The sequence below is a fragment of the Canis lupus genome, chromosome 37 (genome assembly GCF_003254725.2).
Source record: "Canis lupus dingo isolate Sandy chromosome 37, ASM325472v2, whole genome shotgun sequence".
In the NCBI taxonomy this organism is placed as follows: domain Eukaryota; kingdom Metazoa; phylum Chordata; class Mammalia; order Carnivora; family Canidae; genus Canis; species Canis lupus.
Window position 1 is genome coordinate 1,271,662 of NC_064279.1, and position 24,922 is coordinate 1,296,583.

Sequence of the window (24,922 nt, forward strand, 5' to 3'; positions counted from 1 at the left end):
TTTCCCATTCAGCATATTGAATATATCCTGCCACTCCCTTCTGGCCTGCCAAATTTCTGTGGAGAGCTCTGCTGCCCACCTTGTCTTCCAATGTAGGTTTGGGATTTCTTTTCTCTTGCTGCTTTCAGGATTCTTTCCTTATCTCTGTATTTTGCAAATTTTACTATGACATGTTTTGATGTTGGCCTACTTTTGATTTTGATGGGAGTTCTCTATATCTCCTGGATTTGGATGTCTGTTTCCTTCCCCAAATTAGGGAAACTTTCAGCTATATTTGCTCAAATAAACTCATTGATAATAATACAATAATAGGAGACTTTAACACACCAGTTACAGAAATGGATAGATTATCTAAGCAGAAAATCAACAAGGAAACAAGGGCTTTGAATGACACACTGGACCAGATGGACCTAATAGATATATTCAGAACACTTCACCCTAAAACAGAATACACATTCTTTTTGAGTGCACATGAACATTCTCCAAATAAACTTTTTTTTAATCTCTTTTTCCCTCTTCTTCTTCTGGGACTCCTATGATACAAATGTCGTTACCCTTTTGGGATTCGCTGAGTTCCCTAAATCTACACTTATGATCCAATATTTTTCTTTCCCTGAGTTCTTTTCAGCTTCATTCTTCTAAGATTTTATTTGAGAGAGAGAGGGAGAAGAGAGAGCATGCACACAACTGGGGGAAGGGCAGAGGCAGAGGGAGAAGTCTGACGCAGGTCTGATCCCAGGGCCGGGAGATCATGACCTGAGCAGAAGGCAGCCACTTAAACAACTGAGCCACAAGGCACCTCTCAGCTTCATTATTTTCCATAATTTTATCTTGCAAATCTCTTATTTATTCCTCTGCCTCTTCTATCCTTTTGGTTATTACATCTATATCAGTTTTGCATCTTGGTTATGGCATTTTTTTTATACTGGCCTAACTAGTTTTTAGGCCTTTTATCTCTGTGGCAAGGGACTCCCTGGTGTCTTCTATACTTTTCTCAAACCCAGCTAATATCCTTATGATTGTTGTTTTAAATTCTGGTTCAGGCATATTACTTATATATGTTTTGATTAGATCCCTGGCCATGACCTCTTCTTGTTCTTTCTTTTGGGATGAATTCCTCCATCTTGGCATTTTGCCTAGGTATCTGTGTCAGGAAAGCCTGCTCTGTTTCCTGCTCCTGAGAGTAATGGCTTTATTAAGAAGAGGGCATAGACTGCCCAGGGCCTGACATTTCAGGAAGGATTTCTGGTGTATCCTGTCTGCAATCTGCTGTTGTGTTTTCACTGCTCTTTTCCTCAGGTCAGTCCCCTGCAGAGTTTCTCCCTACCTGCAGTGGGAAATATCTGGACTTGTCCACTGTGTGGCAAGTTTTAACTCAGTGTGTTTTGGTCAGCTTGTTAAAAAGAGGTGGGATCCTATTTCCCCTAGAGCTGAAGCTTTGCAGCACCCTATGGTCAGTGGAGGAGAGGGGGAGGTTGTGCTGGTCTTCCAGGGAAGGGGCTTGCTGCTGCTCTGACTTTCAGGCACATTTGCCCTAGGAAAAAACAATAACACTGTACAGGGAGGCGAGGCTTGGTGTATGTGGCTCAAGCCCAACTGTGGGCATTGTGCTGCTCACAGAAGACCGTCTGTGCTGATGGGTGGGGGTAAAAATAATATCAGCCAGCTCTCTTGTCCCCAGAGAGCAGAGTTTCTGCCTGCCACTGCTCAGCAAGCCCTCACAAAAGAAAAAACAATCTCTCATTTGTCCCAGGCTTCTCTCAGATCCCTGACTTCATCCTGTCTCTGTCTGAGTTGTCTGCCCACCCGGTGGCTTAGTGCTTCTGTGTTTTATTTCAAGCACACTGGCTGGGTTTCAAAACTCCACATTTTAGGGACACATGGCACCAAACTGCACTGATCCTCCGGGGGAAGGTCTCACCAGGCTGTGGCTGGTGCCAGTTTGTCCCAGAAGGGCAGTTGCACAAATGCATAGGGGCTTGGAGTTTATGGTAAAGCACAGCAAAAGGCTAGCATCTAGGTTAGCTGCCCTCAGCAGCTGCCTCTACTCCTATGCTAATGAATAGGGTAACTGAATGGCACCCACTGGCTCTTTTGTTCCTGAAGAGGCAGTGCCATGTCCCCAAATACACTCCAAGAAGGGGAACTGCCTTTCCCAGTGCAACCCAGGGGATCCTCAGACCACGCTGTCGACTTCCAGGCTCCTGCCCTTCTTCTCTACAAAGCACCTCTATACCTGCCAGGCTCCACCCCAGTACTGGCAGGGTCTTCTAAAATTTCAGACTTTGAGCTCTGCTGCTTGTAAAAACTTGCGATTATCAGCCCGTCTTGTTTTGGGGAAGTGCTCTTCTTGTGCATTGCCCTGCACTCTGTGTGCACAGTTGCGTTTGCCCTTTGTCTCTCTTTCCTTTCTCTCGGATCAGGGCTCCCTCCTCTCTGAAGCATTCGTGATTCTTTATTCCTCCAAATTAGTATCCACATCTCCTACATGGCCTCTTTTCTCCCTCTAGTTGTGCAGTTTGTTCTTCAGTCTTCAGATCAACTTCTGGGCACTCAGAACAATTTGATATTTATCTAGCTGTGTTCAAAGGACCAGACAACTGCTCCTCTTCAATACCCACAGTGGTTCTACTTCCTGGATTAACCCTTACTCAAATGAAAAGACAGATGATAGACTAAAAAAAGCCACACTTTTAGATCCCCACATCATTCTAAATTTTAAAATACAAACATAAATTTTAATATCATACAAACATGTTAAGTATTATTAAAATTTCTCCCCATACTAAATTTCTGTCTGAACCAAGTCAGGTTTACCAGCACCTACAAAACAATTTCATGATGATTTTCACTGAACAGATTATATAAATTATATAAAATACATAAATTAGCACCCAATACCAGAGGCAATCCTTCAAAACTTTAGTATTTGGTTTCAGCTCAGAATGTTGAGAGCTGAAAAGATGCTCATCCTGACCTTGTAACAAGAAAGAAGGATGAGCAGATTGCAAAGTAATGGCTTCTGATAAGCTCAGATAACAGAGGTCACATGGCTGCAATAAAATCTGGAGAATAACAGGTGCGTTCAATGAGACACAGGACCAGAATATTTGCTTATTTCAGGCAAAAGCTTTCAGGAAGATTAATTAGAATTTTTGATGACTTGCTAGAGGCCAAATGTGGGCAAATCAAATAGTATGAAGCTCATGGGGGGTTACAGTCATGCAGGGATTCTGGCTAGCTTTTCCTCCTGGAACCCAACCAGGCTCTCCCAGGGAAGACTGGAGAAAGCTCCCCTGTGTGGTGCTGGCTGGAGTAGGGAAACAGCAAGTACACTAAATCCTTTCCTCTCATCTTCCATACAAAACAAAAGGCTAAATCTACAGAGGAGTGAGGAAGGACTTCAAAGCCTGCAGCCCAGGGTTCTGGTGGAGCCTCACTACAGTGGGGGAAGGAAATAGAGGCCTACATAATTAAAGCCTTAATCTCAAAGCCAAGGATTTCATTGTTAACCAACCACAACTGGGGAAAAGACAGGAGGGGAAAGGAAAAGGAGGAAAAAAGCAGCCTATCCCTGGGGGAGGGACGAGAACACTTCTGAGAGTCACATCCCTTAAACTCTGGTTCACAGTGCTTTCTAAACATTAAGGTTTAATGAGATACAATACCAAAACCATGATCCTTAAAAGAAAAACATTGATAAACATTAAAAATTTCTATTCTGCAAAAGAGACTATTAAGAAAATGAAAGGCCAGAAATTGGAAGAAAATACTTGCATATTATCTGATAAAGGACTCACATCAAGAATATAAAACAACTCTTAAAACTCAGTAAGAAAAGGGCACCCAGGTGGCTCAGGTAGACGTACCTGACATACCTAACATAGACTTACCACCCAACCAAGCTGTTGCATCCCTATGTATCCCATGATCTCAGGATCAAGAGATTGAGCCCCTTGCTGGGCTCCATGCTGAGCATGAAGACTGCTTAAGATTCTCTCTCTTCCTCTCCCTCTGCCCCTCCCCACAACCTACCCACACTCTCTCTCTCTCAAAACAAACAATAACAACAAAATCCTCAGTAAGAAAAATAATCCAATATTAAACTGGGCAAAAAAAATTTGAGTATCTTCACCAAAGATAGAGGGATGATAAACACAGGAAATGGTCAAAATCATCAGAAGATCATTACACCAAAATGCAAACTAAAACCACAATGAGAGGGACGCCTGGGTGGCTCAGCAGTGGAGCATCTGCCTTCGGCCCAGGGCCTGATCCTGGAGTCCCGGGATCGTGTCCCACGTCGGGCTCCCTGCATGGGGCCTGCTTCTCCCTCTGCCTGTGTCTCTGCCTCTCTCTCTCTCTCATGAATAAATAAATAAATCTTAAAAAAAAACCCACAATGAGATATCACTACACACATTAAAATGGCTAAAATCCAAAAACAGATAATAACATGCTGCCAAAAAAACAGAACAACAGATTCTCATTATTTGTTGGTGAGAATGTAAAATGATATGACCACTTTGGGAGACAATTTGGCAAATTTTTATAAAGTTAAACATAGACTTACCATCCAACCCAGCTGTTGCATCCCTATGTATTTACCTAAGTGAATTAAAAATTTACTTTTATACAGAAACCTGTGGACAGAAGAGCCAAAATAAAGGAATTCCTAATGGGCAAAGCTAGTAGAGTCTGAGTAACAACATAACGTAACATCAGAGTATAACCCAAAGTATAAAATAAGTGAGTCCACTCTGATATAAATAACTGAATAAATGCAGAATGATCTACCCTACAGAATAGGGACAGAACTTGCTTCCAAAGAATAGAATGTGAAAAGGAGAAAATGATAACTTTAGAGAGGAGAAACTCAACAAACACAACTTTAACCAAGTGATAAAGGTCAGCATCACCAGCTATGTTGTGTGACTGCCATGCATCACTGGTGCATTTGTCAAAACCCACAGATATTCTCTGTTACAGCATGATGAGAAGGGGGCTTTTCCTTTGCATTATTCTCTCTAAAAATAATTTTAACTGCATTTTAATTATTAAAAACAAAACAAAAACACCCGACACCCCCCAGATTAGAGGATACGCTATAGGCTACCTGGCCAATACTCCCCAAATTTTCAAGATCATAAAAAATAAGACTCAAACTATCATAGACCAGAAGAGACTAAGGAGACATGACAAGGAGATGCAATATAATATCCTGGATTGGATCCCGGAACAGAAAGTTAATGGAAAAATCCAGATAAGGTTTAAAATGAATAGTAATATATCAATGTTCTTAATTTTGACGAAAGTACCATCGAAATTATATTCATTTGCTAGGACTTTGTAACAAAGTACCACAAACTAAGTAGCTTCAACAACAGAAGCCTATTGTCTCACAGGTCTGGAGGCCAGAAGCCTGAGATCGAGGTATCAGCAGGACCACACTTGCTTTAAAGGTAGCTATAGGGGAAGGATCTGTTCCAGGCCGGTGTAGCTTCAGGGTGTTCCTTGGCTTCTAGCGGCCCAGTTCCACTCTTCATGTGGCATTCTCCCGGTATACCTGTCTCCAAATTTTCCCTTTATACAAGGACAACAGTCATATAGGGTTGGTTCAGTAATCCCTAGTCGAGTATGACCTCGTTTTAGTGATTTATGTCTGCAATGACCCTATTCCAACTTGGCTGTTAGAAGAAGCTATCTGCATGGGCCCTGCGGACTCCTGGCACCTTCATGCTGTCTACGCCATGAGCCTCACCCCTCTCTTTGCCTGGGTCATTTTCAGGGTTGCTACAAGCCAGCAGACGCCCCGCAGTCAACACTGCTGTCGTGTAATGCAACCCACCACATATGCAAGCATTCATCTGGGCCTCCCATGTCACCCCTGTGGAACATGGGGAGCCAGGGAAACCAATACAAACGTGATGCTCAAGGCTGCTCAGTATGCCACTAATAACAGAATCCTTCATCTCTAACTCAAGAGTCTCATATCTTCCACCAGCACCCATGAAATAGTAAAAGGCTAACTATTAGCTTGTAATCGGGGTAAAAATCAAATCCCAAACCCAGCATTGTCCAGCCAGCCCCAAAAGCCCTTGGCCCTCCATCACAGCCTCTCCATCTCTATAAAAATATAACTATCCTGGTTTTTATAGTAAACAGAAAGAGTACATGCAGAAACACACTGTTGTTGTTTTTTTTAATGAATAGATTTTTCAAGTCTTTTTTTTTTTTTAAGAGGAGATGGGTGGGGGGGGGTGCGCAGAAGAAGCTGGGGAGAAAGAATCTTAAGCAGGCTCCATGCCCAACACTGAGCCAAATGCAGGGCTTGATCTCACAACCCTGAGATCATGGCCTGAAACAAAATCAAGAGTCAGACATTTAACCAACTGAGCTGTCCAGGTACCCCTATTTTCCAAGTCTTTTAATCCACAAAGTTCTCCCCTTATCCCTTTCTTTTCATTACAATTTCTGAAAACAACAGGCCACTTAACCTATAAAATTTCCTAGGATTTTGCTGATTGTGCATCCATGGTACCTACTTGCTTTTAACAGCTGTGCATTCTTACATATCAACTTCATCAGTCCCCTATTGATAACCATGACTCGAGTAATTTTCGATTTTTGCTCTTACAATGATGCGGGAACATTTTTAAGGCAAGAGTTTTTATAGGACATTTACAGAGGATCAGATTTTGAGCAAAGAATATTATAGAATCTCTTGTTAATGCCACTGGAATGATGTAAATGAATGGATAGTTTTTTTTTTCCTACCTGAAAAATTCATAGCCTTCTCAAAACCTGAAAACAACTATTAGTCATTAATCAAAATTATTCAAGCAAAAGGGTGAAAGAAAAAAAGATGAAGTTTCCACTATTAGCATAATTTATGTACATAAAAAATTAAATCCCTTTTCCAAAAATGTCAAAAATTTTTACCTAAGTCCTAGAAAAGGTTTCTATGAAGAAAAATTTATCATTATAGAAAACATTATAGAGGCTAGAATCAGAAATGAAATTCTCATATAACCCAAAGTTGGGAGGGGAAAGGGGGAGACAAAAGAGATAAAGAGGAACAGAGAAGAGAAAGAAAAATGTTTCCAGTCAGAGCCATTATAAAGGAGGAAAAGTGATTTAAACCTTTTAAATGTTCTTAAACCTTTATGGTATATCTAGAAAAGACAACAGGTTCACATTTACTTTTATTTTCAAATATTTTCTTAGGCAATCAGCAAAAGCTGTTCCTTACGGTTATCTTTTGCTATTTAAAAGTTTTCTGTGGAGACTACACTAAATACTTGACTAAACTCTTCACTTAATCCTCAAAACTCCCCTAATGAGTTATATACTAAGAACTCCTTTCCACAGGTAAGGAAGCTGAGGCCCAGAGAAGTTAGAACATTTGCCTAGAGTCACACAGCTCTGGGGCAGGACCAAGATTCAAATCCAGGTTTATCTCATTCTAGAACGAAAGCTCTAACCATTATACCCCCTGAACTGACTCAGCCAATCATCTTCTTCAGATGACATATCATCTCGCCCACTTAAAACCACTCCACAGAACTTTTTCCACTCCTGTAAGGCCTACGTGACCCATTATTTACATCTGTTCAAAAGAGAAATGTGAAGGAAACTGGCTAAAATGTATGAACACCATCAACACACAGCTCTGTGCTGAACTGAATACATGAAGTCTCCCAAAATAAAACCCCTAAGACATTTACAACTTTAGAATATCTACTCTACTGGAACATGGAACTATTCTGGCAAAATCCATAGTAGCAACATTTCCCAAGGTGTGCAAAAGGATGATTACTGCTACTATGTGGACTCAAAGTAGTTTGGGAAAAAACTTAAGCCAATGTAAATAAGTTTCATTCCCATAATACATTTTAGTATATACCATGCAAATATTAAACGTAAACTTTTAAAATACAATGAGCAGTTTTCTCGCTTGATTAAAAAACTTTTTCATGGAATATTTGCCTCTTGGGACTTGTATTTTGCAGGCTACATTTTGGAAAGCACGTTACAGCCTTCAAAAACATTGTGGGAGGGATGCACGGGTGGCTCAGAGGTTGAGCATCTGCCTTTGGCTCAGGCCATGACCCTGGGGTCCCAGGATTGAGTCCCATATCGGGCTCCCTGCATGGAGCCTGCTTCACCCTCTGCCTGTGTCTCTACCTCTCTCTGTGTCTCTCATGAATGAATAAATAAAATCTTTTTAAAAAATGGCCAATGATTCCCTATTAACTTTAAAGACATCCAAGTTATTTGGCATGGCCTTCAAGTCTCCCCACCCCCGATCCCAGGTACATGGGGCCCACCACTGCTCAGCACTCCTTATAATGGATACTCAGAGCCCTGAATGTAACCTCCATTCTCCTGTAACCCATTCTTGCCACTTAGAACAAGCATATTGTGCAACAGAAAACAGATTTTAGAGTCTCAAACATTAGTTTGAGACTAAATAGTTGAGACTTTACAGACCCAAACATTAGTTTAGCCACTCAATACTGTACATCCAATTATTCAAGGCAAGTTATTCTCAGAGCCTCAGAGTCTGCATTGTAAAACAGAGACAACAGAATCACCGCAGCGTTATTATATGAACTTTCACTTACTCCCATCTCTATGTGTTGAAACCATAATTGTTCTTCAAAGCCCAGATTAAATGACTTTCCTCCAGTAAGCTTTCATTGGTTATAAAGTCAACATCAACCTATTCCACCTTTGTTCACACCTCTAATTTATTTGGCCTTTTTATCCCACTTTGTTAGTAAATATTTCTGTCTCTTTTTATTAGACTATTAATTTCTTGAGGTCAGGAATGGTCTTTTTCATAACAGTATCTCAAAGTACTGAGTTCTTTCATACAAAGGCAAGCAATAATGTACATCTGTTCAAGAAGCACAGACTATAAATTGTTTGACATGGATTCTAGATCATCTAAATAGAATAGGACCTGGTTGCTGTCATGAAAATGAAATGTGTTGCATCATTTCATGCAGTCCAACCGGTATACCTTCATAGAGAAAAGAACTACTTTCAGAAAGAAAACCACAGTTTTCTCCATATCCAGGTCAAAATTATATGGAAGAAATGAGCTTCTGCACATAAACTGCTGTGTAAGAGTTTAAAATAGAACATTATGAAAAAAAAAATAAAATAGAACATTATGGAGGAAGAAAGAAAAAATCTTTGAATAGTTTTGCAAAAATACATCCACATCAGCCAAAGGATGCAAATGAGACCTAATTAATAGGTTCCCCTAGTTTGCATTAGGTTGATAAACCCTATCTGCAGAAATGCAGAACTTTGCCCTCCTTTCCAGGTTCAGGTCTCCAACTAGAATCTTTGAAGAGTTACTAGGAATGTCATACTATTATCACAAATCAATCCTGTACACCTCTTATAACTCTGCCGACCGTTCTGCTATAATGGCATGTTTCCATCCCTTCATAATGAAATAATAAGGGCTCTTGTCCTACTGGCTTTCTTAGAGGGTCACAGAAGGCCTGCTTGGGATACAGCCTATCTCTGAAGCACATCTAAAAGCCAACACTGGGAGCGAAAACCATTCAGCCCTCAGACGGTGATGAAAGTTCAGTTTACCTTCCTTCCCTCAATGTGGTTTATGCCTTAAGTCGTGTCTTTCTGTTCTTCCTGTGGAGATATGTGTAAATATGAATCAGCAATACTGTTTTAAGTTTTAACTCCTCAACTCCCGTGTATATGGCTGACTAAAATAATTAAGGGTAGGAGGGCATACTCCAGTCTTCATTTGCCCATCTCTACTTAGGCTTAACTGAGACACATTCTGCAATAGTTACTTAATGCCCACTCTGCCTTGGGCTGTACAGTGCAATAGCAAAGTCTGTGGAGCCAGACTGCATTCAAATGCCACCTCCTATTTACCAGCATATTACATAGTCTCTCTGTCCCTCAATTTCTGGCCCATTAAATAGGGATAAGGCCATAATCCCTTAACCAAAATCCCTTGGGTCCAGATGTGTTTTGAAAAGCAGAAAATTTTCTAGATTTTAGAAAGGTAACACAATACATATGAGTACTATAAAAAACATCCCAAGTGGAATCTGATCAGTACATTGCAATAAAATGCTTTAATACTTCTGCACCAAACTATGAATATTTGTACTTGTTAGGTTAAAGAAAAATGAGCTTCAAGTACATTCAGGTCAGATTTTTTTTTAAAGATTTTATTCATTTATTCATGAGAGACACAGAGAAAGAGGGAGAGACACAGGCAGAGGGAGAAGCAGGCTCCATGCAGGGAGCCCGATATGGGACTAGATCCCAGGACTCTAGGATCATCACCTGAGCTAAAGGCAGACACTCAACCACTGAGCCACCCAAGTGTCCCTCAGGTCAGAGTTTTGTCACAAAATGCACTTATCACAAACTAATCACAAACTTATGGTTTTGAGGTTTCAGAATTACAGATAAAAGATCTGTAGTATTACTCTGTAGGACCATAAGAAGAATCAACTGAGCTAATACGTATCAAGTAGTTGCAAGAGCACCTGGCATACAGGAAGTGCTATATCAGAGTGACTTATTTTTATGTGCAAGGTACTTGTCAAGCTATACAAGAGTATTTTAATCCATTTGGGCTGCTCTAACAAAAATATCACAGACCAGGTGGCTTATACAACACTTCTCACAACTCTAGAGTCCAAGATCAAGGCACAGGCAAATTCAGTGTCTCGTTAAGTCCCTTTTTCCTGGTTCACAGAAGGCTGTCTTCTTGCTGTGTCCTCCCTCACAAGGCAAAAGAGATAAGAAAGCTCTCTGCAGTCTCTCTCATAGGGACACTGATCCCATTCATAAGAATAGCACCTTCCTGACCTAATCGTCCCTTAAAGGCCCCACCTCCAAACAGCATCACACTGGGGATTAGACTTCAATATATGAATTTTGGGATGATATAGAGATTCAGTCCATAGCACAGAGATACAAAAATGAATAAAAATTATTTCTTCCTTGCAAAATGGTAAACTAAAAACATCTAAGCTCTGAAAGGGTACTAAGGGCATCTAAGCTTTGGAAGAGTACTATTAGAGGTACAAACAGTAGCTGCAAGTATAAAATGATTATATGCTAAGCACTGGTGCTACATTTTTGAATTATTTATTATTAATAAGCACTCTGAGATAGATGCTATTATCCCCCATTTTGCAATGTCTAAAAGGAAGCTGAGAGAGATGAGGTAATCTACCCAAGATTAAGTAGTAGATTCACTGCTGAAACCCAAGCATTCTGACTTAAAGGTCCATGCTCTAATTCATAACCTTAAACCATCTCCTACAAGTTGTGTCACTCTAAAATGGGGAACCGTGTTGCATGAAGGTCCCACAAAATCTGCCAGTATTCCTCTACTTCCTTAATAATGATGCTTTACATTACACGTCACAACCTAATAATGCCAACAAAACAAAATCCAAACTTACCAAATGTTGCAGTATGACATTAGTCCTTCTGAATGAATTAAACCTGAAACAGACGTAGAATACAATGAACACAGGAATGTGGGCAGTTAGGTCTCAATGTATAAATATCAAATTTCTTTCCTTTTATTTTGGCCTCTTCTTAAAGGTATTAGAAAAGAAGAGGTTTTCTTAAAGGCTTAATTCTCATTCATTGTGGTAAGAACACGAAATAGTACAGCCACTTTGAAAGACAATTTGACAGTTTCTTACAAAACTAAACATATTTTACCATATAATCCAGCAACTGCACTCCCTGGTATTTACCCAAGTAATTGAAAATTTATGTACACAAAAAGCCATGCACGTGAATTTTTATGGAACTTTATTTATAATAGGCCAAATGTGGAAGTAATCAAGAGGTCCTGCAACAGGTGAATGAACAAACTGGTGGTGTGCCCACATACTGGGATACCGCTCAGCAACGAAAAGAAAGCATCTATCATTCCACAAAAAGACATACAGAAATCTTAAATGCTGAGCAAAAAATGCCAATCTGAAAATTACATAAATGGTATGATTCCAACTACAGGACACTCTGAAAATGGCAAAACTGTGGAGACAGTAAAATGATGAGTGGTACCAGGGGCTTGGAAGTGGGAGAGAAGCACCGGCAGGACACGTGGGACGTTTAAAGTAGTGAAACCAGTCAGTGTGACTGTAACGGTAGAGACACGTCACACATTTGACAATTTTCTGCTCAATATTTTGGTAAACCTAAAACTGCTCTAAAAAATAAAGTCTATTAATTTAAAAAAATGTGGGTAAAGATGAACAAGCATCCTCAGATAGTGCTGTGAAATATATAATTAGGACTGCCTTTCCAGCAGGCAATCTGTAAGTATACAGTTCCACAACCTTTAAAATGATCATACCCTTTTACCCAGTAATTTCAAAAGCATTTGTATAAGGATGTCACAGAGATTTGATCAAAGTTTGATTCATAAAAATGTTCATGACTATTTACATAAGGGAAAAACTGGAAATGAAGTAAATAACAATCTAATTTGTGCACGTACACATATTTAGTTTTCCTATAAGAAAACTGCTTTGTACACTTTTAAAACTTAAGACTGACAATCGTCTTTCCTTTCCAGTAAAAATAAAAATAAACAAAAATGACAATAGAGAATATGGATTCCAAATAAGGTCCTACAGGTTCTTCTAATTTTCCCATCAAGTGGCAGACCTCAGGTCATCACAGGAGAGAATTTTATTTTAAAAGCATTATCTTCAACTGCAAAGATGTCCATTAAACATCACAAGCATCCCAAAGGAGAAGCCACGCTGTCAAAATGCCCACTTAACTCACCCAAACGTCTCAAACCCACCCTTTGCTGACCTTCTATAACCCTATTTTTTTTAATTTTATTTACTTATCCATAGAGACGCATAGAGAGAGAGAGAGAGAGAGAGAGAGAGAGGCACAGGCAGAGGGAGAAGCAGGCTCCATGCAGGGAGCCCGATGTGGGACTCAATCCCAGGTCTCCAGGATCACGCTCTGGGCTGCAGGCGGTGCTAAACCGCTGCGCCACGGGGGCTGCCCTCTATAACCCTATTTTAAGTTTTTTTCCTTTAAACGAGAAAATAGATATGTGTTGGGAGATGCTAACTGTCCATACAGAGACAGTGTATTTTCTAAGCCCAATATACAGAAAACAGAGGAAAAAAGCTAAAATTCTATGGACTACACTGGGGCCCAGCACCCTCCAGCTTCCAGCAGTGCTAGGGAGCTCAGGGTTTTTCTTTCCTCCCCCCACAGAACATGGCCGTGTTGATTCCATAAAGTTATAACAGAAAAGGATAAAAATGAATTTGGAACAAAAAGGGTTGGAGATTCTTTCCCCACCGTATTTTGCTCAAGGTAGTTCCCTCCCAAATAAACCGACAGCCATGGTATAAAGGAGACGGGACCTCAAAAAACAGGGCAACTGAACACGGGAAGACTACAATTTGCCCCCAGGAGCTTGAGAAAAACCTAAGTACAACGAAGTTTCTTACCAGACTTTATATAATCATGTTAATTTTCTTTGTTCCAATTTCTACTCAACCATTATTTAAAATCTGCTGTTAACTTTTACATCTCAAAAACGTAGTATTCAGAGTCCCCAAATAATTCTGAATTGAAGGTCTTCTCTCTCCTTCCTGTTGGCTCCAGAACTGCCACCTGGTGGAGGGGAAGAGGACACGCACATTCCAGCTACTGCTCATTTACTAAATCACTTTATCAGACTTCCTTCCTTCAGATGATGGTCAACTTATCTGCTTGGGACACCTGTTCTCAAAGTGTGGGTCCTGGACCAGCACCATCCACATCCCAGGGGCACGTGTTAGAAATGCAAGGTCCTGGCCCGGCCCCAGACCTACTGAACTAGGAACTGTGGAGTGAGCCCAGAAACCTGTGCTTAGCAAATCCTCCAGGCGATCCGGATACATGCTCAAGTTAAAAACAACGGTCTTAGAAGAGAACATTAGCATTTAGGAGTTATCCAATCCATCACACACGAGTTGACAAAACTAAATGACTTTTCATGGAACTGTCTGAGATAATGAAAATAGTGCTTAATGAAGATTACAGCAGAAGTAGGCAACGAAGAAGGTGAATAGAGCAGAAAATCAAGCCCAAGGTCAAGTAGTTCAGGCATGAACTGGTGAACAGCAGGTATAGAATCAAAGGAATGACTTATCAGGAGATATTATGAAGGTAAAACTCAATGGAAAAGAAAAGAACTTTGTCAACGATTCCAAGAGTTCAGGCTAGGATAGCTACGAGAACACAGGCACTGAAAGGCTCCTGGCAAGGAAACTAGTTGGTTTGTACGACGCGATGGGAAGTCCATTTTCAGTTTCTTGAGCCTGTATCGGCATTAGTGGAGACATTCAGCAGCAAGGAGAGAGGTTGGGGTCTGAAAGAAAAGTTAAAACTGAAGATATGGTACAAAGTCACATGCGAGGGATCCCTGGGTGGCGCAGCGGTTTGGCGCCTGCCTTTGGCCCAGGGCGCGATCCTGGAGACCCGGGATCGAGTCCCACATCGGGCTCCGGTGCATGGAGCCTGCTTCTCCCTCTGCCTGTGTCTCTGCCTCTCTCTCTCTCTCTCTCTCTCTCTCTCTGACTATCATAAATAAATAAAAAATTAAAAAAAAAATTAAAAAAAAAAGTCACATGCGAGACAATCACGGAGGCCTGAGACCCTCCTAGCCGTCCTCAAGGAACGAAGAAGCTGCACTAGAAAACCAGCGACCTGAGTGCTGCTGGATCTACCCATGTGTGCTGTCCGGCTGGCACTGGTTTAAAACTAGACATTTAAGGGCAGCCTGGGTGGCTCAGCAGTTTAGGGCTGCCTTCAGCCCAGGGCGTGATCCTGGAGACCCAGGATCTCTCTCTCTCTCTCCTCTCTGTGTACTCTCATGAATAAATAAATAAAATCTTAAAAAAAAAAAAAATCAAGAAATTTCATCCAAAAATTCACTTTCCCAGAAAGATGTGTCGTCATGGAAACTCAGGGCCTCCATTCCATGGCAGCAATGCCTGCCTGGGCTGCAGAGCCAGCTCCTGCGGACCGAGCACAGGCCCCACTGCTGCCATCTGGCCTGCACTACTCCATGCTTCCTTCTTGGCCTCTGCCTTCTTGGCCTTGGGTCTGTGTTTCCTAACACAGAAAAATTTAACGGAGAAATAGTGAGTCTTTTGAAACAACTATGTAGCAAGAACCGAAACGCTAGGTCAGCCGAGTGTAGAGATGGAGAAGGCACGGGGTACTACTAACAACTTGAAAGATCAGCCTATTTGAAGAGCCTCCCTGACCCCTCTCTCTTTCCTTCTAAATCTCTCTCCTACTTGAAGTTTCCCTTTAAGACACTTATCAGAGTTTGCAACTAAGTATTACTTGTTTGAATATTTGTTTCTTATCTGCTTCCCTTTGGGACTTCAAGGGCCTTAATAAGAAAACGTATCAAGATGCCCAGGTCAGCTACAGGGTAACAAGAGTGCCTAGAGCTCCCACAAGCTAGAATGTGACACTGAGTATTGTAGAACGCACCCAGCAAATTAGGGCCAAATCTTTGAAACTGGGCGGGGAAATTTTTATTCAATTCCGTAAGTAGGAAGACACCTTTAAGAACTTCTGGGCAGAAGAATGGCAGGCCCGGGAGTGAACTTTAGCAAGACTAAGCCTGCGGCCGCCTGCAGAGGCCATACCCGTGAGGAAGAAGGCAGACGATCATATTTCTGCAAAATGAGCAACTGAAATATTTGGGGAGGAATATCCAACCTCTGAAGCAGCAGGAAGAGATACGGACTGGGAGTGCGGGAGAACCTGGAGAGCTTTAAAAATCTAGAAGAATGGGAGTTCCAAGGAGTTGCAAGTGCGGATGAGCACGGGTTACACTTGGGTGCAAACTGACAGGTGATGTGCAAGGAAGACGTCCGGGCGGTTGGGACCACACTAGCGTTTAGGATGAATCAAGGTGAGGCACGCGCGGTGGAGGGTCCTCTCCGGGGAAGTGCTTTACTTGCAAGGTCCCCTCTAAGGTGCCCAAGGGCCGTCAGGGAAGCCAAGGAGGCCCGAGCTCAAGAGGGCCCGACCGGCCGGGCCAGCCACCACCCAGAGCACCACCCAGGTGCTCCCGAACGCACCTGCAGGTTAGGCTACTGCGCACCGGGCGACGCGGCCCCGGGCCCCCGCCCCGCTGGGGCGAGGGGGCTGCGGGCCCTGGAGAGGACCTCCGGCCAGAGCCCCAGCGAGGGCGCCCTCCTGGGCTCTGGGGCGGCCATTCCGTTGGCAAACGGGCCTTCCCGAGCGGCGTCTCAGCCAGCGGGCAAGCAGGCCGGTGGCCGCCCGAGGGGTCGCAGCCGCCCCACGCACGTGCGGCCGGCAGCCCGCTTCCCGAGGCCGCGGCGGCCACAGTCCCTTGGCACGGCCCGAGCTGCGCTCCGCACACCGGCAGGGACCCCGCGGCCCCCAGGCGCCCCGCAGGTGCAGCGAGCGCCAGCCCCGAGGTCCCTCCGGGCTGGCCCCGCGCCGCCGGCCGCACGCAGACCCACGGCCCGGTCGGCTCCGCGGCGCCTCGGGTCGCTGCAAGCCTCGAGCCCGCAGGCCCCGCGCGCGACCCCGGCCGCCGGGCAGCCCGCCCGCCCACCCCGCCACGAACCTCCACACCTGCCGCAGCCCCATCGCGGCGACCGGGGCACGAGCCGCCCGACACCCGAGACCGTCCTCCCCGCGGCCGCTGCGGCCCGCGACCCGAGGCCTCCGAGCGGCGGACGCTGAGGGGCGGGGCGAGAACCCCGCGGGCGGAAACGGGTAGGGCGGGGGCGGGGTGGGCGGGACCCGAGCGGGGGCGGGGCTGAGAGGGCCGAGGGGCGGGGCTGGCGGGGAGACCGAGCGGGAGGGGGCGGGGCTGACGGAGGAGGCCGAGGGTGAGGGGGCGGGGCTGACGGAGGAGGCCGAGCGGGAGGGGGCGGGGCTGACGGAGGAGGCCGAGCGGGAGGGGGCGGGGCTGACGGAGGAGGCCGAGCGGGAGGGGGCGGGGCTGACGGAGGAGGCCGAGCGGGAGGGGGCGGGGCTGACGGAGGAGGCCGAGCGGGAGGGGGCGGGGCTGACGGAGGAGGCCGAGCGGGAGGGGGCGGGGCTGACGGAGGAGGCCGAGCGGGAGGGGGCGGGGCTGACGGAGGAGGCCGAGGGTGACGGGGCGGGGCTGACGGAGTTGGGGGAGGAAGCGGGGGCGGAAGTGTGGCGGAAGCGGGGCAGAGCGGGGCGGAAGCGGGAGCGGCGCTGGCGGAGAAGCCGAGGGCGGGGCACGTGGAGCCGGGAGCGGAGCGGAGCGGGGCGGGGCGGGGCGGACGCGGGGGGGCAGGGCCGGCGGCGGGCGGGGAGCGGTTCCGTCCGAGGGGCGCTGGCGGCTCGTGGGCGCAGCGTCCGAGTCCCGGTGGGCGGTGCGGTGCGGTCGCCCCCGCTGGGCTCCGGCTTGGGGTCCTCCCTCCTGGTTCTCCGTCTCCTCTGCCCCCAAATAAATGAGTAAACCCTTAACGTGGATAGACATGAATTTTAAGGGTTTTTTACAGATTTCATTTACTTATTCCTGAGAGCCCCAGGCGGAGGGAGAGGCAGCTCCGTGCAGGGAGCCCGACGCGGGACTCGAACCCAGGACCCCGGGGTCACGCCCTGGGCCGGAGGCAGCTGCTCCACCGCCGAGCCCCCCGGGGCGTCCGAGATTTTAAGACTTTTGATTAAAAATACGAGCCTAGTGTTCTCTTCTTTGAGACTCGGCTCCGATGCACTGGGTCGCGGGCCGCTAACGTAGTTGAGTCCTAAGCTCGCTGCAGAGGCTCCTTCCCCGGGGACTGCAGTACTTCGGGGTTCGGGGAAAGGCTGCGGACTGGCCCCGACTTCCTCAAGGGCGGGCCTTCGCCTCGCTGACAGGCGGTGGCCGCGTCTCTGCGGACGGAGCTGAAGGTCACTGCTCCCACGAGGGGGGACCCCATGCCGAGGTGCCCCGCCTACCCCGCACCCATGGGATCCGCCCCCAGGGCGACTCGGGGTGCTGCCCTGTGCCCAGGTGCACGCGGATGTCCCCGTTGAAGGACTGACACATGGGTCACAAAGAAGGAATTCAAAGAAAAATTTAAAAGGGAGGAATTTCAGAGCGAGGGAAGTTCAAGGACTCAGTCTTAGCAAGTTAGCGTCTAAGAAGATGCTATTATCAAGCCTTTGGTCGAGACTCACTTTCCTAACTTTGGTCCAAGAGAAGTACCAAGTGCTCCCCCAATAGAAGACAAAGAGGCATCGACATCACCCATCACCCGAGGTCACGACTAACTCCTGGCCTGTTTTTAAGCTGCTCTAGCACAGCAAGATCTGATACTACCTCTGACCTCGCCGCCCTGCCTCGTGCCCTGGGGCACAAAGAATGGGCCCATCGTTCAGCCCCGTGGGGTTTTACGGTTTATTGGAAAGCATGAGCTTTTCCTGTTCTACAGTCGGCCCTATTGCCGCAGCCTCCTGAGCGTGCAGCCCATGTCTCACACAAGGCCTCATGCCTACAGGGGCCCTGCTCTTGGTTTCATGCTCTACTTTTAACAATTTTTAAACAAGATGCCCCACATTTTCCTTTTGCTGTAGGCAAGTCTCCTCATTATGTAGTCAGTCCTGTCCGTAGCATCCTCATAGCTTGGAGCCTCGGGCGAGTTATGGAACCCAAGATGTTTTTCAAAAGTGTTCATATCATTTAGGACTAAGAATTCTAGTTGCAGACAACCCACAGGACAGGGAAAAAAATTTTTTTACAAATGGTATATTTATTTTTTTAAATTTTTATTTATTTATGATAGTCACGCAGAGAGGCAGAGACACAGGCAGAGGGAGAAGCAGGCTCCATGCACCGGGAGCCCGACGTGGGATTCGATCCCGGGTCTCCAGGATCACGCTCTGGGCCAAAGGCAGGCGCTAAACCACTGCACCACCCAGGGATCCCTACAAATGGTATATTTAATAAGGATTTTGTACCTAGAATATGTAAAGGACTACTACAACTTAATAATGAATTTTTTTTTTTAATAATGACTTTTTAAAAATCATTCCAGGGCAGCCCAGGTGGCTCAGCAGTTTAGTGCCACCTTCAGCCCAGGGCCTGATCCTGGAGGCAAGGGATCAAGGCCCACGTCGGGCTCCCTGCTCGGAGCCTGCTTCTCCCTCTGCCTGTGTCTCTGCACGCCCTCCCCCCCCCCCCCCGTGTCTCTCATGAATAAATAAATAAAATCTTTTTAAAAAATAAAATAAAAAAATAATAAACATCATTCCATTTAAAAGTGAGCAACAGGTCTTAAGAGTTCTCCAAAGAAGATCTACAAATGATCAATAATCACATGAAAAGATACTCAACATGATTAGCCATCAAGGAAGTGCAAATCAAAACCATAATGAGATATCACTTCCTACCCGTGAAGATGGTTATAATCAAAAAGACAGAACATAACAAGTGTTGGTGAAGATGTAGAGAAATAGGGATTGTTATACACGGCTGGTGGGAATGTAAAATTTTATGGCCATTTTGGAAAAAATCTGGCAATCCTTCAACCGGTTAAATATAGAGTCATCGCGAGGCCTAGTAATTCCACTCCTATGTATTTACCCAAAAGTATAGTCCACACAAATGTTTATAGCTACTTACAATAACCAAAAAGTGGAAACAACTCAAATGTGGATCAACTGATGGATTTAAGAAAAGCCATATATCCATGTAATGAACAGTATTGGGAAATTAAAAAAAAATGACATGCTGATACATGCTACAACATGGAAGAACCTCGAAAACACTGTGATAAATGAGAGAAACCAAACACAAAAGACCCCAGGTTGTATAATTTCACTAATATGAGTGTCCAGAATAAGCAAATATATAGACATAGAAAGTGGATGGGGTTCAGAGAGGCAGTGGAGTAATTGGAGGGAGCCAGCTAAGACGTACCGGGTTTATTTTCGGAGTAATACAAATATTTTTAACTGTATTGTAGCCGTGGTTGCACTATACTAAAGCTGTTGAATTGTGTACTTTCAGTGGATGAACTGCATGGTACACGGACTACATCTCAGTTTTAAAATAAAAAATTCTGGTTGCTCCACAACCTCATCAACCTTTTGTGCTGCCCGTCTTTAATTCCAGCCTGCTGACGGGTGTGTAGTTAGCTCCTGTGGGTTTAATTTGTATTTCCCAGGTGTCTAATGATGTTGAGCACTTATTTGTATGCTTAGTACCTGCCTTGGCAAAGTGGCTATTCAATTATCTTGACCATTTTAAATTCGGTTATCTTTTTATTATTGTTCGATGCAGTCATCACCTAATGCCATTACAAATTCAGTAGCTTAAAACAAACATTTTCTGAGACTCAGGAATCAGGGAGAGGCCGAGTAGGGGTCCTGGCTGAGCCTCCCCCGAGGTCACAGTCATGGTGTTTGCTGGGGCCTAGTAATCCGACTGCTCGAGCAGGGCAGGAGGACCCCTTCCTTCCAGACTCACTCATGGGCTTGTTGGCAGGCTTTGGTTCCCGCCACGTGGTCCCCTCCACAAGGCTGCTCAGGGTGTAGGGGCTCCATGTCTCCAGGGTCAATGATCCAAGAGAGAGAGCCACCAAGACATCTTTTTATAACCTAATCTTGGAAGTGACGAACCATCACTATACCCTTACTCTTTTTTTTTGTACTTTTTTTATTGGAGTTCCATTTGCCAACATATAGCATAACACCCAGTGCTCATCCCATCAAGTGCCCCCCTCAGTGCCCGTCACCCAGTCACCCCAACCCCCCACCCACCTCCCTTCCACCACCCCTGTTCGTTTCCCAGAGTTAGGAGTCTCTCCTGGTTTGTCTCCATCTCTGATATTTCCCACTCATTTTCTCTTCTTTCCCTTTATTCCCTTTCACTATTTCTTATATTCCCTGATGAATGAGACCATATGTTTGTCCTTCTCCAACTGACTTACTTCACTCAGCATCATACCCTCCAGTTCCATCCACGTCGAAGCAAATGGTGGGTATTTGTCGTTTCTAATGGCTGAGGAATATCCCACTGTATAATAGACCACATCTTCTTTATCCATCATCTGTCGATGGACACCGAGGCTCCTCCCCCAGTGTGGCTCTTATGGACATTGCTGCTAGAAACATCGGGGTGCAGGTGTCCCGGCGTTTCCCTGCATCTGTATCTTTGGGGTAAATCCCCAGCAGTGCAATTGCTGGGTCATAGGGCAGATCTATTTTTAGCTCTTTGAGGAGCCTCCACACAGTTTTCCAGAGCGGCCGCACCAGGTCACAGTCCCCCAACAGTGCAGAGGGCTCCCCTTTCTCCACATCCTCTCCAGATTTGTGGTTTCCCGTGTTGTTAATTTTGCCCATTCTCACTGGGGTGAGGTGACTACCCCCTTATTCTATCGGTCACATGTGCCACACCTGGTACAGTGTGGGAGGGGACCGCACCAGGATGCCAACACTGGTAGCCAGGATCATTGAGAGCTGCTGGGAAGCTGGCTACCACTCTTGAATATTCTTTCTTGTCTCATTTCCAATCACTCGACAAGGCACATCAATTACTTCTTTGGAGCATCCCTCAGATTTGCCCTATCCTCTTAACACCCCACTGCTACCATTCTACTCCTTGCATGAGACTCTTTGCAGATCTAACTTCTCTCTTCTCCCACATTCACACCCTTCAATTCACTTTGCATTTCACTGAAAACAAATTGTCCTATGATTACACTTATCTTTGACTTATTACTCGGCTGCTAAATAATCTCACAGTTGTCTATGGTCATGTTGTCCAATGCTGGACACATGTGGCTGTTGAGCATTTGAAATGTGGTCCATGCAACTGGAGAACTAAATTTTACTTTATTTTAAATTTAACAACTGAAGCAGTGTAAGATTTTTTTTTTAGATTTTTTTTAATATTGATTACATGTCAAAATGGTAATATTTTAGATATATTGGGTTAGGGAAAATATTGAAATTAACTTCGCCCGTTTCTTTTTATTTTTTTTTAGTGCGGCATAGGAAGTTTTAGATCACACACGTGGCATTATGATTGAACAGCAGTGGTCTATACAGAATATTGAGTTCAGTCTGACCTTTGAGGAGAGAATCAGGGCTCCGCCTTAACTACCCATATTTATTTCCCATGTACTTACCCTCCTCGTTCCTGTCACAACCTCTCCTGGATGTCCCCGAGCACATGGGATTGACTTCCTGCCTCTGGGCCTTGGCTCATGTGACTCCTCACGCCAGGAACGCTGCTCTTGCACTATCCCCTTCTAACATTTTTCTGTCCTGAAGACCTATCTTGAGTCTTCTCTTCCTGCAATAGTCTCTTATTCTAACCCGTACTGGGCTTTTCTTCCCCCCTGAATCTGAGTTATTCTTCTAATCAGCATCATACTTCATTGCTCGTTTCTTGCTTAATTATCTGTTGAATGCTAATTTTCTCTCTCGAATTATACATTCCTCGAGGATAGAAACTGAATCTTATATGTTGTCTGAATTTTTCAAAAACCTAGTGTTGGAAACATGATAAACAGCCATACAAATTTGATATACTAATTAACTAATTAGGAGAGAGATTTTGCATACAAATAACTCTGTGTGTATTTTAATCAGTGTAAACCTGGCATTGGTATGGAAAAATAAGGTTGTAAAATGTATTTGTCAAAACACAGATGCTCTTTGAATTAAGTACCCACAACATGTGAAAGACTATCCAGAAGCCAACAGCAGGACCCAGTGGCGGGGAAGGGACTCCTCCCGCTTCTCCCTGTTAGAAATCAGGGCCCCGCAATGTACGAGAGGCCCTGAAAAGCCGGCCACGAGGTCACCACTGTGGGGGTGGGGGCCCTCCCGTGCCCAGCCCCGCGCCTCGCCCCGGGCTCCCCACTAGTGCCAGGGATGAGCCGCTTCTGGGACTGTCCCAGGAGCCACTTGGGGAAAAGCCTCTGCGGCTGGGCCTTGTGTTCGCCATCACCAGCCTGAGGCTGGGCGCCCAGCACCGTCTCCAGGGAGCGGGGGAGGAAGTCCTAAGGCTGAAACCTCCTCTCCCTTCTATCAGACCTCTTGGAACAGTACTGGAACCCACGAATTTCACCCTGTTTTTGTACCTGAATTTCCCAAAATTCTGCAAAGCTGCCTTTGGTGGGAAGAGTGTTTTGAGCCAATTTGTTTTTGGTTTTGTTTTTATTTTTTGCCAAGCCCCCGGGGAAAAGCCTTACCTAGAATGATCTCATTGATCCTAATCCAAGGCTGTGTAAGTAGTGATCTCAGTATACCCCTTTGGCCAGCACCGACCACGGGATGCATAGAGCATAGACCACCTGCCCCGTCTCAGGTAATGTTCCCAAAGGGAATTGAGTCATCCAACTGGAGGCCAAAAAGCAAAGCATTACTCAACTATTACTAACAAGCAGAGCAGAAAACAGACTTTGATCCAATGATAATGTTGGTCTTATCCGTCCCCAAAAGGGTTTTAACACTCTGTCTTATATGTGACTAGGTGAGCAGCATGAGATACAGTAGAGCCTGTGGCCCAAGAGCACATCTCTTAAGGTATTTACCATTTTCTGCCTTGTACTATAGGCAGAGCGAGTGGCCTTCTAGCCCCAGAGTTATGCAGATGCCCAAGGTTGAATAATGAAATCTGGATCCCTTCCCTTTCCTCTTGCTCAGTGCCCAGCGCAAGTTAAAGAAACCCTTCTGCAGGGCTAATCAGTAAATAAGCATCAATATGGCCACGTGATTGTTAAGATGTTGAAATACTTCTAAAGCAATCAAGAAATACCCACTGTCTGTGTCAGCCTATCTGGTCAATCTGGCCCCAAGAATCCTAGGTGGGCACCACAGAGGAAACCAAGTTGGCTCCTGCCAGCGGGCAGGCCACAGCTGTCTACACTAGGCCACACTGTGATATGTTCATAGAGGACCAAGTCCTTTTAGGGAAGATAACCCTCTGGCAACAGTCCTTGTACCAGAAGGCGTGTGCCTGATGCCTATCAGGCTGCCCCTCCCTTGGTTGAGACCACATGCTGCAGGCCAACCCCAGGGATGCCCTCACAGCACTGCCTTGCACTATAGCTGTTCAATATTTTTTTAAAGACTTTATTTATTTAGTCATGAGAGACACACAGAGAGAGAGGCAGAGACACAGGCAGAGGGAGAAGCAGGCTCCGTGCAGGAGCCTGACGTGGGACTCGATCCTGGGTCTCCAGGGTCACACCCCAGGCCGAAGGCAGTGCTAAACCGCTGAGCCACCGGGGCTGCCCCAAAATTTTGAATATTACCCTCGCCCCTTTGTATGTTTGTGCTACTCACTGGGCGCCACCCAACGAACAGGGCTGGACTACATGCATTACGGTGCTGTTCCTGAAAGAACCACATATACCAAAGCTGGATCAGAAGAATCTCAGAAGTGGAAGCACATCTGGGTGCCCCTTCTTCTCTAGCTCCCTCTTTTCTCAGCCACGTGCCATCTCAGGCAGACTCGCAAAAAGCCCGCTTCGCTCTTCTCTTGGTGCTCTGTCTGGTGGTGGAGGCCCTATTATATAATCTGGGTACTATGTTAGGTGTTGGGCTCCGCAGCCTTGGAGCTTACCTGGTGCTACAGAAGCACAGAGCAAGGCCACCTGTCATAATCTGGAAATTAGAAGTGACTGTTTTGGACATAGGAAAACTCACCTAGATAGAACGGAGCATAGGACTCCGGTATTCTGAGAGTGGCACCAGAGAGGTAGGGTGGGATCAGATCACCAAGGGCCCATGAAGCCCCCCTTCAAGAGTATTTAGGTGGAAATATGACATAATCAGATTTTAATTCTATTAATATCACTTTGAAGTACAGCCAGTGGATCAGAGAAAATATGTCTGGCTCCCCACACCC

At 45.3% G+C, this 24,922-nt stretch overlaps 1 protein-coding gene across 3 annotated transcripts in view; it reads right to left on the minus strand.

Annotated features, from left to right (window-relative positions):
- HIBCH (3-hydroxyisobutyryl-CoA hydrolase) overlaps nucleotides 1–16,810 on the minus strand; it is a 96,250-nt gene extending 79,440 nt beyond the window's left edge. Inside the window, exons 1-3 of one of the 3 annotated variants that reach the window (XM_049106531.1) lie at nucleotides 16,664–16,784; nucleotides 13,512–13,677; nucleotides 11,475–11,517 (exon numbers count right to left, since the gene is read on the minus strand). Coding sequence is in view for 1 of the 3 variants with exons in the window: in XM_025442178.3 (XP_025297963.1) it covers nucleotides 11,475–11,517; nucleotides 16,664–16,686 (66 nt within the window). In the remaining 2 variants the exon portion in view is untranslated. Of the gene's footprint in view, nucleotides 1–9,618; nucleotides 9,670–11,474; nucleotides 11,518–13,511; nucleotides 13,678–16,663 lie in introns of all 3 variants that reach the window. The other 2 variants (XM_025442180.3, XM_025442178.3) reach the window with 2 other exon arrangements.
- Nucleotides 16,811–24,922: the final 8,112 nt, after the last annotated feature.